General features: G+C 41.0%; 1 protein-coding gene across 1 annotated transcript in view; it reads left to right on the top strand.

Annotated features, from left to right (window-relative positions):
* The window catches only part of GALNT17 (polypeptide N-acetylgalactosaminyltransferase 17), a 595,450-nt gene that overhangs the window by 205,053 nt on the left and 371,074 nt on the right, over positions 1-19,323 (top strand). Inside the window, exon 2 of the mRNA XM_017956661.3 lies at positions 363-546. Within this exon, the coding sequence (XP_017812150.1) occupies positions 363-546 (184 nt within the window). The remainder of the gene's footprint in view (positions 1-362; positions 547-19,323) is intronic.

Here is a 19,323-nt window from a genome sequence, read left to right as displayed (position 1 = left end):
TGCAATCTCGGCTCACTGCAAGCTCCATCTCCCGGGTTCAAGAGATTCTCCTGCCTCAGCCTTTTGAGTAGATGGGACTATAGGCGTGCACCCCAACGCCCAGCTAATTTTTGTATTTTCTGGTAGAGACAGAGGTAGAGGATTCTAATTGGTAACCAAACTTTAACCAGAACGCTCTGTGGCCTTGACCTTCCTCTAATACAAATGTTTTCAGGGCCTATACCTGAGTGGGATAAATTGAGGACATCATTTTTTCTGTGACAGGTAATGTTAAAATTTCTGTTGAAACTGCAGCAGAGATTGAGTAATACATCCTGGTATGGTGGTTTTCTAATAATTCTTTTTTCTCCCACTTTTTCTAGGCTTATCCAAATCCCTCGGGCTCATTGAAGGTTATGGTGGGCGGGGTAAAGGGGGCCTTCCGGCTACTCTTTCCCCAGCTGAAGAAGAAAAGGCTAAGGGACCGCATGAGAAGTATGGCTACAATTCCTACCTCAGTGAGAAAATTTCACTGGACCGTTCCATTCCGGATTATCGTCCCACCAAGTAAGTTCTGGTTCAGTCATTCAGGGAGCTTGATGGGTCGTCAGAATGGGTGTAGACCCATAAGTCTGTGATATTTTCCACTGTTATTTGTAACTCTTGGGGGAGTTTTTATTTTAGTTTCCTCTTCAATAAATACACTTAGTACTCCTGTTGCTTATGAGAGATTACCTAAGCAAACACGTTCAGTTGTTATCAAAGTGTTCCAGAAACATAGAAAGAGCCTCAATACAAAAAGCTTTATATTTTATTTCTTCTTCTTCTCTTCTTCTTCTTCTTCCTTCTTCCTCCTCTCCTCTTCCTCTCCTTCTCCTTCTCCTTCTTCTTCCTCTTCTTCTTCATCTTCCTCTCCTTCTCCTTCTCCTTCTCCTCCTTCTCCTTCTCCTCCTCTTTCTTCTTCTTCTTTTTTTTTTTTTTTGTCACTCTTGTTGCCCAGGCTGGAGTGCAATGGTGCAATCTCAGCTCACCACAACCTCTGCCTCCTGGGTTTAAGTGATTCTCCTGCCTCAGCCTCAGCCTCAGCCTCCCAAGTAGCTGGGATTGCAGGCATGTGGCACCATGCCTGGCTAATTTTGTATTTTTAGTAGAGACGGGATTTTACCGCGTTGGTCAGGCTGATCTCAAACTCCTGACCTCAGGTGATCCGCCCACCTCGGCCTCCCAAAGTGCTGGGATTACAGGTGTGAGCCACCATGCCCGGCCATTATTATTCTTTTGATGTTTATTTTATGTTCAGGGGAACATGTGTAGGTTTGTTATATAGGTTAATTGCATGTCACAGGGGTTCAGCGTACAGATTATTTCATCGTCCAGGTAATAAGCATAGTACTGAATAGATAGTTTCTTGATTCTCACCCTTCTCCTTCCCTCCACCTTCAAGTAGGCCCCATGTCTGTTGTCCCCCTTTTTGTGTCCATGTGTACTCAGTGTTTAGCTCCCACTTATAAGTGAGAACTGGTGGTATTTGGTTTTCTGTTTCTGAGTAAGTTTGCTTAGGATAATGGCCTCCAACTCCATCCATGTTGCTGCAAAGGACATGATGCCATTCTCGTTTATGGCTGCGTAGTATTCCATAGTGTATATGTGCCACATTTTCTTTATCCAGCCTACTATTGATGGGCATTTAGGTTGATTCCATTCCTTTGCTACAGCGAATAGTGCTGTAATGAACATACCTGTGCACGTGTCTTTATGGTAGAACAATTTATATTCCTTTGGGTATATACCCAATAATGGGATTGCTGGGTCAAATGGTTCTGCTTTGAGTTCTCTGAGACTTCACCAAATTGCTTTCTACAATGGCTGAAGTAATTTACATTCTCACCAGCAGTGTATAACCATTACCTTTTCTCTGCAACCTCTCCAGCATCTGTCTTTTTTTTTTTACTTTTTAATAGTAACCATTATAACTGGTTGAAATGGTATCTCATTATGGTTTCGATTTTTGTTTTTCTAAAACAAATCACCGTGATCTCATGACTTAGGGACAGCATCTATTGACGTTTTTGTATATTGTCTTTGAGTCAGTTTTCTATACAGGTTATGAGTGTATGTTATCTCACTTTTTCCCTTTTTCATTTAACATTAAATCAAGAGTATTTTCTGATGTTATTAATGATGAACTGTTTCCATTGTTGGAAATTTAGGTTATTTTCAATTTTTCTTTATTATATATAACCTTCTATTGAATATTTTTTCACTCATATCTTTATTTGTATTAATTTGATATTTATTTTCTGAATCCACACTTCTAAAGGTGTATAGTAGAGGGATATTTTTGGAGATTCTTGATACATATTGTAATATTTTCCTCCAGAAAATCTATAGTAATTCTACTCTTATTAGAATTTTACTAGACCCTTCCAATACTGGGTATTAGCATGTAAAAAATGCCAAACTGATAGGCTATTGTTTCAACTTAAACTTTTTTGCATGAGATTCTTGTCTTTTAAAAAACTTGAGGCTGTAATCCCAGCACTTTGGGAGGCTGAGGAGGGTGGATCATGAGGTCAGGAGTTCAAGACCAGCCAGGTCAAGATAGTGAAACCCTGTCTCTACTAAAAATACAAAAATTGGCCGGGTGCGGTGGCGGGCGCCTGTAATCCCAGCTACTCAGGTGGCTGAGGCAGGAAAATCGCTTGAACTAGGGAGGCAGAGGTTGCAGTGAGCCAAGATTGTGCCATTGCACTCCAGCCTGGGCGACAGAGTGAAACTCCATCTCAAAAAAAAAAAAAAAAATTGGGTCTGAGTACAGTGGCTCACATCTATAATCCTAGCACTTTGGGAAGCCAGTTGCTTTGGGCAGATCCTTGAGCCCATCAGCCTGGGCAACATGGCAAAGCGTTGTCTCTACAAAAAATATAAAAATTAACCAGGTATGGTGGTGGTACATGCCTGTAGTCCTAGCTACTCCTGAGGCTGAGGGTCACGTGAGCCTGGGAGGTCAAGGCTGCAGTAAGCCGTCCTGGCACCACTGCATTCCAGCCTGAAGAAGAGAGTGAGACACTGTCTAAAAACTATTTGTGTGCAGCTTGGTTGGATTACGAGAGTTCTTTGTTTTGTGCTCTCAGATTTAAGAATTACTTATTTTCTGCTTGTAAAACAGACAAAAGAGGTTGGACATAGTGTCAAGATGCTGGAGAGAAAGCCCCTATGTTCCAGGCAGAACTCCACCTCCGATTCTCAAACAGATTCTCCATTTTCTATTAGATTTGTAGTGTCTCTATTTAGAGTGTGTCCTTGCCTGAAGTAGATTATTTCTTTCTCAAATGAATTTTGTACAAATCAGTTAAGTGTCTTGGTTCCTGAGAAAAATAGATTCGAGATAAGGAAAATTATCTTAAATGGATGTAAATCTGCAGCATTAGCTGAGAAACATGTTAAATCTCTCTCTACTGAATAAGCATATACTCACTTAGAATTACTAGGAAAATATACATCACCCCTGCTGGAAGCTATTTTGTGTCCCTGGACTTTGGCTCTCCAAAACATCTGTCTGTTTTTATTTCCTGATGCTCTCTCATTAGCCTTTCTTACTAGGACATTGGCAAATAAACATGGCCTTATTTTTTGTACTTCTCTAAGAATGAAAATGCCTCCACAACGAGGTTACTGGAAATGAGCTGGTTGAACAAGTATTATTGAGCACTTATTATGCGCCAGATAGTTTTCTTCACGCTGGAGATAGACCATTGGATACTCCTTGCCTACTTACTTCCTGTCTAGGGAGGAAGACAGATAAACAAGCAGATCAGTTCAGCACAAGGTACATGCCGGCTAGAGATTCACACAGCACGTGCAGGGAGGGTCTGAGAAAGTTTCTTGTTTGAAGTAATGCCTGAAGGACCATTAAGGGATAGAAAATTGAAGATGAGGGGGCTAAGCACAGTGGCTCACGCCTGTAATCCCAGCCCTTTGGGAGACCAAGGTGGGCAGATCGCCTGAGGTCAGGAGTTCAAGACTAGCCTGGCCAATGTGATGAAACCGCATCTCTACTGAAATATACAAAAACAGAAGCGGGGCATGGTGGTGCACGCCTGTGGTCCCAGCTACTTGGGAGGCTGAGGCAGGAGAATGGCTTGAAACTGGTAGGTGGAGGTTGCAGTGAGCTGAGATCATGCCACTGCACTCCAGCCTGGGTGACAGGTGAGACTCTGTCTCAAAAAGAAAAAAAATAAAGGAAAATTGAAATTGGGAGAGGGATAAGGGTGGACCAGGCAGGAGAACAGAAGGAGCACACTTGGTTGGGTATGATTTGGCGTACTCAGGGAGGAACCCATAGCCCGATATTGCTGTGTAATATAACATGATGGCCTGAACATACACCATTTGTATGTGAACCTTCCTGAAACCCTGTTAAAATGATAGCAAAGGAATAGAGAGAATGGCAACTTAGAAGGAAAAAAACCCACAACAGGTTAGGCAGTGATCACAGGGAAGAGAGACATGTACAAAATTTTGGAAGATGGAAAGAGGATGGTAATGGCAACTGACAGAGCAAGCTGGGTGAAGCTGAGACCCAGCCTCCCGCATAAGGTGGGTGGGGGTGGTGAGAGCTGAAGAATGCAGTCTAGCCAGAAGCCCCCAGAGACTCAGGAATTGGAGATGACAGACATTTCTGACGGCTAGAGGGGGATTTGAAAAGAAGGAATGCAGTTAGCAGTTATGTCTCCAGATCCTCTCTTCAACTCTGCACAGCCAGAGACTGCCCTTTCTCATCTGGCAGAATATGGGAGGTTTACTCCCTGGAGAAGATGAACTGTGGTTCACAGAGGTGGCCTTGGACAGAGAATAACAGGGCTGCATATGAAATGGGATGACTTTCCAGCTCCATTACCCCTCTAGTCTCTATTACTCCTGTAAGCAAGAGTTTGAAGAATCCACTTAGAGAAAATTATTCAGCCTAAGGAAAAGGCTGATAGATCTGACAGCTGGGGGTACCCCAAAATGGCTGGGTTCTGCTCATTAACTATTAGTATGGCATGCCTGTTATAAGGCTTCATCCTTTTACATAAAGCAGTCCTGCTCTAAAATAAGAAAGGAAAGGCAGAATCACTAGACATCTCAGTAGAGTCTTTGTTGTCAAAGATGTTAACAACAGCGGAAAACAGTAAACAGAAACAACAAACTTTAAAACTATAATAAATGACTTAGGAGATATAGAATGTTTGTTTTGTTCATAAACCAAGAGCAAATAGATATATTAAGATAATAATCATAAGGCCAGGTGCGGTGGCTCATGCCTGTAATCCCAGCACTTTGGGAGGCTGAGGTGGGTGGATCATTTGAGGTCAGGAGTTCGAGACCAGCCTGGCCAACATGGTGAAACCCTGTCTCTACTAAAAACACAAGAAAAAATTAGCTGGGCATAGAGGTTCATGCTTCTAATCCCAGCTACTTGGGAGACTGAGGCAGGAGAATTGCTTGAACCTGGACGTAGAGATTACAGTGAGCCCAGATTGTGCTACTGCACTCCAGCTTGGGCAACAGAGTGAGACTCCACCACAAAAAAAAAAAAAAAAAAAAAATCATAGACTAAAAAATAAAAGTTAAAAGTTAGACCTGTAGTCCTACCTACTCAGGAGGCTATGACAGTAGGATCACTTGAACCTAGGAGTTAAGAGTCCAGCTTGGGCAACATAGCAAGACTCTATCTCTTATAAAACAGAAATTAAATATAAATAAATAATTTAGTAAAGATTTGGAAGATAGCATTGAGAAATGTTCTAAAGAGTAGAAAAAAAGGAAATGAAAATTAGGAGAGGAAAGATCAAAAGAAATCAGATGAGTCCAGTAGGTTCAACATCCACTAATGAGAAAATCAGAGAGAACAGAGAGAAGAAAGTCATGAAACAAATAATGCAAGACAATTTCCCAGAACCGCAGGATGTGAGCTTTCAGATTAGAAGATCCCACCCAGTTCCTACATAATTCATGAAAAGAACAAAAACTAAACTCACATCAAGAAATGTAAATGCAAAATTTCAAAACAACTTGGATGAAGAAAAAGTCCTGAAAGTTTTCAGAGAGTAAATGCAGATGACACATAGTTGGCATTAGATTTCTCTGTAGAAATATTAGAAGACAATGGAAGAATGCTTAAATAATTTTGAGAGAAAAAAATAATGTTCAATTTAGAACTCTTAACAGTCATCTATAGAATACTTTGGGCCAGGAGCAAATGCGAAGTAAATCCATTGCATAAATGTAGGCTCTTAACAATTTTCCCTTCTCTGAATTTGTTTTGGGGAAGATACTTAAGCACATGTTCCAGCAAAACAAAGGAATCAAGTAAGGAAGATGATGAAGAGATGCTCCAGGGTAACTAACATTCTAGGGTGACAGCCATGTAGCAGACGAAGAGATCCATTATTCCCACATCTTTAGAGATAAACCTCCTAGAGCCTCATGTGGATGCAGGGCTCCAGGACATATGTCTCTAAAGGAGGTGGGAAGTGGCAAAATTGTTTGATTGCCTAGTGGTTTTGACTGCATTAAGATGTTTTTCTTAACTCCTCTCAAAAAGCTTGGGACCGTTTACTGATTGTGTTAGGCCATTGTGTTACTGTAAAGGAATACTTGAGACTGGGTTATTTATAAATAAAAGAGGTTTAATTGGCTCACTGTTCTGCAGACTGTCCAGGAAGCATGGTGCTTGGCTTCTAATGAGGCCTCAGGAAGCTTATAATCATGGCTGAAAGCAAAAGGTGAGCCAGCCTATCACATGGCAAGAGTGGGAGCAAAAGAGAGAGAGAGTGGGAGATGCCACACGCTTTTAAACAACAAAATCTCATGTGAACTCACTCATCATCAAGAGGTTGGCACTAAGCCATTTATGGGGATCCACCCACATGATCCAGACACCTCCCACTAGGCCCCACCTCCCACACTGGGAATTACATTTCAACATGAGATTTGGCCGAGACGCTTATCCCAACCATTTTACTGATAGACACAAAACAGCTTGTGAAAAAGCAAAGCAATTAATACAGGAAAAAAAAAAAAAAAGCTCTCCAATAAACAAACTATACTTCCATATACTCTGTGGCTCAGCTCTGAGCAATATATTGTCGTCATATAAATGTAAATATTTCATATCGATTTAAACACAAATTATGCTATAATTATTGGAAGGAGGAGGAGGCAAAATGTATATGTGAGGTGTGGGTAGTGTAAGAAAACTAAATCTACATCTTCAGTAATAGGAAGTCAATTGAAAATGTCTAAAATTACACGTCAAGAAATACTAACATAATCATTGTTATGTAGCAACATGGAGATTACAGAAGTTGAAGGAGACCGTGTATGTTTTATTTTAACAAAATTTCAATTAAACAATAAATATAAATCTATACCAAAAAATGCAAAATGTGTGGGATGAAAGTACGGTAGAAGAATGAGTTGGAGAACCAGCTTGAATGATACGATCACATTTAGATTATCCTGGCCACTATGTGTTGGGTAAATTTGAAGGTCAATTTTCAGATGAATTTGAGAGCTCGCCCACAGGCCATAGACAGTAACCAAAGAGACCATTGTAAATTCTGATCTCCACAGCAAAAGTTACCAAATTAACCTCTCTTAATTGCAAATTAATCCCAGCCATCAAAGAGTTGCAAGGCCCTTGCCTGTAGAAGCAATTTCTCTGATATTTGAGCCCTGGGGATGTAAGGAGAGGCAGCTGCCTGGGGAAGAACAGTTTCCTTCCTCCAGAGAAATTATTCCCCAGTGGGTAGGATCCTTTTTGTTAAGCCCCAAACAGCTCTCACAAATTTTTGAGAATCTTTAAGTAGGCTAATTTCATTGCAATTTTAAACAGAACCTCAAGTTGCTTTAATTCTTACTGTTTTTTTGCTATATTACACTTGAGAAAATTGTTTTTCTTATAAATATGAATGAATTAGGTAGCAGTGAGATTAACCATTTGTCACATTTCAGGCAAATGAATTCCAAAATGCTGTTTTCCATTTTGTTTTAATTCCATGACTTTTTTTTCTTGCACTGGACAGATATTTTAAACTTGTGTGAATCCCAAACTGTCAATCTTTCCATTTTCATTTCTTCCCTGCTTTAAAGTATAAAAAGATATTATCCCTCAGAATATTGATAAATATTCTATTCTGTTTTGTGTTGCTTTTCTATGACTCTTTTATATTTCACCCTTCCATCCTTCTAGAGTTTATTTTGGAATATGGTTCAAGTTTGTATCTTCCGTTCCAAAGATCTGTCCCTCTTTTTAGAAAAGAGGTTTTTCAAAATAATCTTATAAATAACCCTTCTCTTTCTCTTATTTGGAGGTGCTAAATATGTTACATTTTATGCTTTTTGCATATAAGTAGGCTTATTTTCTCTGTGGTGTTCTTTTGATCTGTATTTCTTTTTTCTTCTTTTTCTTGTCCTTTCTTGGTTTTGTAGAAATTACTAAAAATGATTTTTTGACTAAAGTCTCCAATTTGCCAGGCAGTGGGCCAGCAGTTTGGAGAAGAGCAAGGCATCTTGGCCTCAGAGGACTTCAAAGAGAGTGGGAGAGGCTGGTGGCCATTTATAGTCCTTTTGGTCACTTTTAGAGGGCCTTAGAAAGTAAGACAAGGGCGTGAGCCATTCTGTGGGAGGCAGAAGGTGACCTTGATCTTATTGGCAAGCAGGAGTTTTCCTCTAAAAGGGAGGCAGGACATTTGAGAGAGAGAACAGCAAGTACAATGATAAGTAGCTCAGCTTGTGAAAAAGCAAAGCAACTATTAACTACAGAAAAAAACAAAAGCTCTTAAAGAAAGGAATCGCAGTTCCAGGCACTGTGTGGCTCAGGGGACAGTTCTTGGATTTTGGGATTAGGGGAAATGGAAAACTTTTGGCTAGAGAATAGTTTCCGGAGTAAATTGTGGAAAAAAATTTGGAGGGGAAGGAGGAAACCAGGCTGGGAAGTGCCTCATGTTCCAGCCCTGGGTGGGGACTTTCACATTTTTGGTAGATGCCAGTAAAAGATTAGAGGCAGGATGGTATTATTATTATTTCTTTTTTTAAAAATAATGATAACTGCGGCAGAAATGTGGAGGATGGAATGGAGAAGATGGAGGCTGGTAGTAGGATGGCTAAATATAAGTCATGGTTACCAACATTTGTTGAGTGCCAACCGTGTGCTAGACATTGCCAGAGAGAGAAGAAGGGTGCTTTTAATAATACAGCAAGCACTTTATTATGATTGTGCTACTTTTATACAATTGTTTTCCTATAACAAACTAAGGACTAAGCAGGGATAAGGTGGAAGAGCTAGATTCAAGAAAATCCTAGAGAGAATTAATAAAAATGAGGCAACTAATTGGAAATGGGTGAAGTGAATGCACTAGCTTGGGATATGGAGTGGAGGTGATTTCGTTAACCAGGAGAGAGAATGCTGCAGGGGTTCATGTTTTGTAAGGAAGACAGCAGTTCTGCTTGTCCAGGGTTCCCCAAAGTTACCGGTTTTCTTGAGTAACCACAAGACATGAATCTGTCTGGCTTTATCTATGATTTGGCTCTGTGTTTGTAAGAAGATAGCCTTCGGTGACATCAGAAGCTGGGCAAGGCTTTCTAAGCCCCCACTTGTTTCGTTATTTGTTTTTGTTTTTTGTTTTTGGCTTTTCTTACTGAGATATACCATTCTATATCACACTGTGGCATAGTAATTATCTGCTTTTCCAATTATCTCATATTATGAGGGAGGGACCACAGAAATCTTTCTGTGCTTATTAAAGCCACTGCTGAGATCCCTGCACCAATTTTATGATACGCTTTCTCCTCTCAAACCATGTAGGTAATTTATGAGCAGTTTCTACTGCTGTTATCTTCAATTTCTCCTTTGGCCTCCTGCTTATAAATCCAGATGTCAGGTTTCTTTGAAATTCATTTTGCTTCACTCGGAAAGTCTCCTCTTGCCTTCATCACAACATATTCTAACCCATTTTATCCTGACAATGTCTGCTTTGGATGCGGCTGGCATGATGACCCTGTGGACCATCCTCATGTCATGCCCAGTGGTCAGATGCATGTTGTGGTCTGGAGGTCAGGAGTGATGTCTGGGCTGACCATGGATATTCGAGAATCATTCAACTCCAGTGGGTATTTTAGGTTGAGTCTGTGTGCACGTGACTTGTATGAGTATGTGAGTCCTGGTCTTATAATGAATGAGTGGAGTGAATCTACTCATGGCTCAATACCCGACTCAAGTTTCCCTCTGCTGTGAAAAGGACACATCTGATTATAGCAGCTGTGATGGAGTCTTTTTTATGTGAATCATTCCTCTAACAATAGACACCCTGTGTCTCACAGGTTGGTTTGTATATAGAGTGAAAGTGCCTTAAAAAGAGTCAAGAATCCAGCTGGGTGTGGGGGGGCTCATGCCTGTAATCGCAACCCTTTGAGAGGCTGAGGCAGGAAGATCTCTTGAAGTCAGGAGTTTGAGACCAGCCTGGGTAACATAGCAAGACTTGTCTCTACTAAAAATTAAAAAAAAAAAAAATAAGCTGGATATGGTGGCGTGTGCCTGTAGTCCCAGCTGCTGGGGAGGCTGAAGTGGGGGGATTGCTTGAGCCCAGAGTCCAAGGCTACAGCGAGCTATGATCGTGTCACTGCACCCCATCTTGGATAACAGAGTGAGAGGTGTGTGTCCACATGAGAGTGTATGTGTGTATGTGGGTATATATATTTATATATTATACTTACATATTATATATATTATATTTTAAAGGGTGAAAAATTCTATGTTAAACTTTGTTTTTCACAGACCCATGTGGGCACAGAGAGTATCCGTCCAATGAGTAATAATAATAAGTAGTTGTATGCTTAAAAATTATCCCTATAGGCAGTGGCTCAACCTGCAAATCCAGCAGCACTTTGGGAGGCCAGGGGCAGGCAGATCACGAGGTCAGGAGGTCCGAGACTATCTTGGCTAACACAGTGAAACCCGTCTCTACTAAAATACAAAAATTAGCGGTGGTGGGGCTGGGTGCCTATGATCCCAGCTACCGGGAGCTGAGACAGGAAGAATGGGGAACCGGAGGCCAGGCTTGCAGTGAGCGAGATCCTGCCCTTTACTCCAGCCTGGTGACAGAGCCGGGCCTCCGTCTCAAAAAAAAAAAGAGTATCCTGAATCCACGAACCGATAATTTTTCCCTTTTTATTGGCCCTTTTATGTTTTTTTGTATATACAGCTTTATTGATCTCATTTAAATTTAACTGCTCTCTGAAATAGCTGTTCCCATCCCTTCTTTTATAAATGAGGCAAAGTGGCCTTGGAGGGGTCAAGCAACCTGCCTGAGGTCACACAGCTAGTAAGTGCCGGGACCTGGATTCAAACCCAGCTCTGTGTGTGTCTTCAAGGTCTGTGGATGAGCCCACATCAAGTGCCTGACCTTCCGTGTCTGCAGAATGGAACCTTCTGCTCCATGCTGGGGTTGCCAGAAGGAAAAGAATATCTGAGTCTTACAGAAAGTGGACAGTTTATCTAGGGAATCTTGTCTGTTGGGGACGGGGTTGGGTAGGTAGGTGAGTTTACTTCTTTAGTTTTCTTCTCTTGGTGCTTTTCAATTCTTCCAAAGCTAATAAAATTCCAAAGGACTTTTATGTTGAATTTGAGTAGCTGTTGCCTGTGATGGCCCTAGTATGTAGTGTAATACAGTTAAAACCCTCTTTAAGGCATACTTTTTTTTTTTTTTAATAAAACATAGGAAAGAAAATCGTATAATATTATTTGCCTTAGGAGATGTCTTACCATAGAGTTTATACTGAGGAGGAAGTCTATTTGCTAAAGCAGGTCTTCACGCAGCAATGGGATGGAAGAGTGGAATATGCAAGTTGAGGGGTGCCCTTTCCTTTAGTGTGTGAGGGTGATGTGCTTCCTGCGGTATTTATGGTTGAATGTTCATCCCACTTTTGCAGATTCCCTAGGTCTGAAGAAGATATCTGGGCCATTTAAAAACCTTCATGAGAGAGTTATACATGAAGGTTAAGAGCCTGGATTCAGAAATCTAAATTCCAATCTCAGCTTTGTCCCTTTCTAGCTATGTGACCTTGGGCAAGTTGCTTAACCTGTCTGTGCCTCAGTTTCCTCATATGTAAAGTGGTGATGTAATCATATCTACTTTATAGAATTGCTGTGGGGATTAAATTTTCTACATGAAATGTATAGAATAACATATCTATACATTTCACACAATAATATACCTATACATTTCAGTCTCAAGCCATCGCACCTGGCCATACTCCTTATCATCTTTAAAACACCTTGCATTAAATGACAGGATCTTCAGGAAAATATCTACTGAAAAGTGATATATCCTTAGCCTTGCACTTACATGGAATACTTAAATCTAGGACGATGGGCATTTCCTTGTCCCCAAGTCAGCACAGAAATCCAGAGGGCCCAGCCTGAGACAGATGCCAGGATGATGGGGAGAGTCTGGGGAGGGTATGTTCCTTCATAAGGATCTTCCCGGGCTTGGATCAGAAGGGGCAGCTGTGTATTCCCCAGAGCCAACATATTGAGGAAGGTTCAGCCCTCACTAGGAATGTTCTGAGGTCACGGGAGACTTTGTGAAAGCTGGAGGATGGGCTCAGCTACCTCCTGCTTCTGCTTCCTCCATAGCAGTCAGACCAGAAGAAAAAAAAAGTACAATGTGTGTTTTTCCTCTTTTCACGATTTGATTTTTTTCCACCTATTGAAGTAATTTTTCCTTGAAAAGGACCGAATATTAAAAAATACATTTTATGTCTGTAATCCTAGCATTTTGGGAGGCCGAGGTGGGCGGATCTCTTGAGGTCAGGAGTTTGAGACCAGCCTGGCCAACATGGTGAAAACCCATCTCTACTAAAAATACAAAAATTAGCTGGGTGTGGTGGTGGGCGCCTGTAATCTCAGATACTCAGGAGGCTGAGGCAGGAGAATCGCTTGAACCTGGGAGAAAGAGGTGGCAGTGAGTCGAGATTGCATCATTGCACTCCAGCCTGGACCACTGAGTGAGACTCTGTCTCAAAAAAAGAGAAATGGATGCTCTTGAGACTTAACTGTGTAAGAAAGAATTCCTACTTCTTTTAGAGGCACTGCCAGCCCCAAAGGTTATGAATTGGCAACGTTAATTAGATCTTTTCTTGGAACTTGAAAGTATTCTCACCTGAAATGCGTTTAAAACAAAGTTGCCATCAAGATTCTCCTCTGTTTCTTCCTGAGAGCTTTCCAGCAAGTTTCCAATTTCTTTCATGGAGAATTTGAAACCAGTGGATAGAAAGCAGTGTCAACCTTGTCCTATTTGTGCAAATGGATCTGCTCTGTCACCTGTTTACAACCCCCAGGGTCACCGAGTGTCCAGTTCACATTCCCCAGATGTAGATGCAGCTATGGGACATTGAATTCTCCATGTATTAGTTTGAATCAGACCAATGTTGAGATTTACAGTAGTGGCTGTTCTTGCTTCTGTTGGCCTTTGATAGTTTAGTAAGGATTGTAGACAGATGAGAGCTGCAGGAGAGGCTAGCTCATCTCATCTCATATTCAGAAATCCTCACACTGTTACTGGGGACTCGAGAGTTGGTACTTAAACAACCTTTGTGTTTCTAGGGGATTATCCTGTCTGCTTAGTCCATTGCTTCCTCACTCTAGCAGTGCACTGAGTTAAAACCAACCCGTCCTAAACTTGCCTCCAGGCGTCTACATGGGTACACACAAACACCCACACCCTACAAGAAAGCCCAAGCTGGTTTATGCAAGCTCACTTTAGGCAGTTTGCCAAATTCCACTCTGATTGGTTCAGTGGACAGATACTTACGTGAAATACTTGGTGAAATACTCGCAGTACAGGAAACATTTGTTTCTCAGCCCTGGAAATAATCAATAGAGGCAAATGCCTTTGCAGTCACAATGCCTGTTTATGTGTGGAGTTCTTCATTGTTCTAGGTGTGCGAGTACAGTAAACATTCTCCAAGTGGCAGCAGGAGAGAACCACGGTGCTTCTGTAATAAGGTGAGATTTACAGGCTTGTAAGAGCTGGGGGTATAAATCAGGCTTCTGGTGGAATGGGTGAAATGGACTAAATTCAGGTATTAGTGGGAGAGCCACATGTGCACTGCAGAGGGAGAAAGGCTCATCAGTATTACAGATGGCATGTCCCTTTAGTTAATTTAGAAGAAATTCCGATCAGCCAACAGAGCTTTGAGGATGGATGCAGGAAAAAAGAAGACTGTGGCATATGGAGAGAACATATTTGTTCTTGGAAAATCAGTAGAAAATGTTTAATGTCATCATAACCTCATTTGCATAAAAATAGTCACATGCGGTAAACCAAATGAAAGCAAAGGAAGATGTGACGGAACCAATGCTGTTCGGAGTTTCGTTTCATTATGAATAACATAAATAATTCAATTGAATAAATAAATACGAAATTGCTTTAAGTAGATGCACTACAAGTGATTATTCCTTGAAAATTCCTTTAATGGTGCATGCCCCAATGATGAAGCAACGTGATTATGTCTCCATGGGAAGCGCTTTGCTGGACACTTGACCCTCGTCAATGATATTGAGCTTTCTGTAGCGCTCAAGTGTTTTACGAACACAAATGAAGTTTTTAGTTTCACAATCTGATTCATAAACATGACCTTGAAGTCATTTAAATAGACTTATCTTCATTGCGATGAATGCAGCCCCCACTTTGCACGTGGTTGCGCTGAGGCAATATTTGATAATCACAAGTTTGAAGAGTCTCGGGCTGTGCAGTACTAGGTACATAATTCTAAATAAATATTTGGAACCCTGGTGGCAGAATTTGAGCTGTTGTTTCTGCCTCACCAAGTCTGGTCGGGGAATTCTTGTGTAAGGATAAACTGTGGTGTGGATAAAATTGATGGAAATTATTTATGACTTAAAGAAAAATAAAGAAAAAAGGAATGTATTTCTGATTTCAACAAATGTTTTCCAGGGTTTTGTAGAAAGCCATGCACAGGTACCATGGGAACTATAACAGATGTATATGACACAGTCCTTGTACTCATTTGATTTTATTCATTCACTCAGTAAATACTCATCAGTCAGCTCCCACACACCAGGCACTATGTTGGAGGTTGAGGTTATAAGGGGGAGACAGATGATAAACTGGGAAAAATAAACACAAGCTAATTATAGATTGTGATAAATGCTTTGAAGTAAATAAGCAGGTGCTAACATACATCTGACCCTTCAGATCCCTGGGTTTTACATCTGCAGATTCAACCGGAAAATACTAGAAAAAATAAAAATAAAAGATAGTAATACAACAATAAAAATACAAATAAAAAAACTACAGTATAATGACTGCATAGCATTTGCATTGTATTACATATTGTAAGTAATCTCGAGATTATTTAAAGTATCCAGGAAATGTGAGTAGGTTATGTGCAAATACTATGCCATTTTATACAAGGGACTTGAGCATCCTTGGATTTTGGTATCCGTGAGGGGGTTCTGGAACCAATACCCCTTAGATACTGGGGGACAACTGTAGAGAGAAAATGGAAACAAGAATGTACTTTAGAGAAGGTGAGTTGAAGAGGCAGAGGAGATGAGGATGAAACAGCAGCTCAAAAGTCTGGCAGCAGCTGGGTGCAGTGGCTCACGCCTGTAATCCCAGCACTTTGGGAGGCCAAGCCTAGTGGATCACTTGAGGCCAGGAGTTCAAGATCAGCCTGGCCAACATGGCGAAATCTCATCTCTACTAAAAATACAAAAATTAGCTGGGTATGGTGGTGCACGCCTGTAGTCCTCAGGCTACTTAGGAAGCTGGGGCACAAGAATCGCTTGAACCTGGGAGGCAGAGGGTGCAGTGAGCCCAGATCGAGCCAGTGCCCTCAAGCCTGGGCAACAAGAACGAAACTCCATCTCAAAACAAAAGTAAATAAAACCTCTGTCAGAAAACCTCTCTGGACAGAAAGAATAGTGCCTAGAAAGCCCTAAGTTTGGAATGGGCTTGATTTAGGAACTGATAGTAGATACTGGCCAATTGTTTGAGGGTGATGGAAGGGGAGGTAGGAATCAGATCATGTGGGATGGTGGGCAGTGAATCTGGGATTTATTTCAGTGGGAACAAAAGTGATACACTGGGTTGATAATATACCCCCAAATTCAAGTCCATCTGGAACCTCAGGTCACCCTATATGGATAACAGGGTCTTTGCAGATGTAATTAGTTAAAGTGAGGCATACTTGATTAGGGTGCTCCCTAAATCCCCAAGATGGTTAGTATCTTAAGAGGAGAAAACACAGAGACCAAGACAGAGACAGAGGGAAGAGGCCAAGTGAAGACAGGCAGAGATTGGAATAGGGCATCCACAAGCCAAGGAGTGCTGGGAATTGCCAGCAATCTCCAAAAACTAGAGAAGGCAAAGAAGGATTCTCCTCTAGAGCCTTCAGAGGGTGCATGCCCTTGCTGACCCCTTCATTTGGGACTTCTAGCCTCCGGAACCGTGACAGAATAAATTTCTGTTGTTGTAGTGCCCCCATTTTGTGGTACTTTGCTATGGCAGCCTAGGGAACAGATATTAAAGGTCATGGTAGCCACTGGGGATTTGACATAGCGAAGTGTGCTGATCTGGAGTATGTTTTTAGGAGGTCATTCTGAATGGTGTTTGGAGAATGGATTGCAGAGAGCAAGAGAGATGCAAGGAGTCCAGTTTGGAGGATAGTGCCGGTAGGAGACGATAATGTTTCCGACTAGGGTGTGCATAGTGATATGGTTTGTCTGTGTCTCCACCCAAATCTCATCTTGAATTGTAGCTCTCATAATTCCCATGTGTGGGAGGGACCCAGTGGGAGATAATCGAATCATGAGGGTGGTTCCCCCATACTGTTCTCGTAGTAGTGATAAAGTCTCACAAGATCTGATCGTTTTATAAGGGGAAACTCCTTACGCTTGGCTGTCTGATTCTCTCTTGCTGCTGCCATGTAAGAAGTGCCTTTTACCTTCTGCCATGATTGTGAGGCCTCCCCAGCCATGTGGAGCTGTGAGTCCATTAAACCTCTTTTACTTTATAAATTACTCAGTCTCAGGTATGTCTTTATCAGCAACATGAAAATGAACGAATACACATAGTAAGATAGGGAGAAGTAGAGATTGATGGTGGAGGTCATCGAGGAAGACTACTGGGTTTTAGGTTGCAACATAAGGATGCACGGTAGTGCCATTTACTGAAATGGTAAAACTGAAAAACAGATTTGGGGGACTCTTTAAGAATTCTACTTGGGATTTGTTAAGTTTGATTTGATGTTTAGTCATATAATTGGAGCTATCAAATAGATGATTGAACAATTTATGACTCTGAGCCTGAGAGAGAGGTAGGGGGTTGGGAGATAGACCTTTGAAGGCATCAACATAGAGGTGACCATCAAAGCTGAGATCACTAAGGAGAGAGAGCTGGAGATTTGGCAGCAGCCCAGGAGTGAGTGCTGTGCCACTCCAAAATTTAGAATATGGATAGAGGAGAGAAATTCAGCGAAGGATGTGGATAAGAAACAACTAATGAAGCAGGTAGAAATCCAGGAAAATGAAGTGATGTGGAAGCCAGAAAAGGAGTATTCCAGAAGGAAGCAGTGGTTACTGGTGATGAGGGATACTGAGATGCCAGCATTGTTCAGCAGATTTGGCAACATGAAATTCACTGATGACTTCAACAAGGATATTCAGCCCTTATTGGGGTTGATTAAGGAGCGAATGGGAGGGAAGAAATGAGAGAGCAAAATGACTACTCTGATGAATTTTATTGTGAAAGGGAGAAGAGGCATGCTAGCAGAGGGCTTTGGGGGATGGGGGTCAAGGAGGTTATTATTATTGTTCCTTATAAAATTCCCATTTTGTCATAAGAGTTACAGAAAAGTTGCAAGAATACTACAAAAAATTCTGTATTTCTTTATCCAGTTTCCTTAAAGGTTAACATTTTACAATATTTATATGTCTCCATGTGTACATCTATTTTTTTCTGAATCATTTGAGCGTGAGTTACAGACATGATGCCCCTTTGTCTCTGAATAGTTCAGCATGAGCAACCCAAGAACAAGGGCATTCTCTTACATAACCACACGACAATATGATAGCATTACCTGTCCACATTTCACCAGTTGTATCAATAATGTCCTTTACAGAAAAAGAAAGTCCTAGACCATGTATTACATTCATTTATCATAATGTTTTATTTTGAAACAGTCCTTTAGTCTTTCTTTGTCTTTCATGACGTTGACATTTTTGAATACTATAGTCCAGTCATTTTGTAAAATGTCTCTTAGTTTGTATTTGTCCAATATTTCATCAGAATTAGATTCAGAATTTGCTTTTGTGGCAGGAATACTACAAAAAAGGTGTTGCATCTTGGTGCATCTTATCAGGACATACATGAGGAAAAGGAACAGCCAATGAAGAAGGAAGAAATTCAGAAGAATGTAGTGACATGGAAGCCACTCATTACTTGTCTCATTACTGGTGGTAATAATGTTGATTACTGGGTTAAAGGTGGTATATTAATCTGTCCTGGCATTGCTATAAAGAAATACCTCAGGCTGGGTAATTTACAAATAAAAGAGGTTTAATTGACTCATGGTGCCACAGGCTATATAGGAAGCATGATGTTGGCATCTGCTGGGCCTCTGAGGAGGCCTCAGGAAACTTACAATTATGGCGGGAGATGATGGGGAAGCAAGATTTCTCACATGGTGGGAGCAGGATGAGAGAGAGAGAGAGAAGGAGATGCTACACACTTTTAAACAACCGGATCTTATGAAAGCTCACTCACAGTACCATGGGAGATGGTGTTAAACCATAAGAAACTACCCCCATGATTCAGTCACCTCCTATCAGACCCTACCTCCAACATCAGGAATTATAATTCAACATGAGATTTGGGTGGGGACACAGACCCATACTATAGCAGATTGTGTCTGCATGGTAGTCAGTTATGTTTCCTAATACCTCCAGGACAATGTAGAATTAGTGGAGACAGTGGGAACTCTTGCTTTTCCTGTCTTTGACAGAAGTGCCTCTAGTGTTTCTCATTAGTAAAATGCTATCTCTATGGCTATGGTATGGTTTATTATGCTAAGAAAGTATCCATTAGTTTTAATGATCTTGAGGGTTTTTTTATTAGGGTAAGTGTTGAATTTTTCAAACCCATTTCAGTTTTTTCAGTAACTCTACAGAAAGTCATCTATGTCTTTCTTCCTGCGTCTATAAAGATTTTGCATTGTATTAGTGGATTTCTTAATATTAAACCAAATTTATATTCCTGGAATAAATTCCAC

This window comes from Papio anubis, chromosome 4 (genome assembly GCF_008728515.1).
Source record: "Papio anubis isolate 15944 chromosome 4, Panubis1.0, whole genome shotgun sequence".
NCBI classification, from domain to species: Eukaryota; Metazoa; Chordata; class Mammalia; order Primates; family Cercopithecidae; genus Papio; species Papio anubis.
This window is presented reverse-complemented; position numbering and strand designations above follow the sequence as displayed.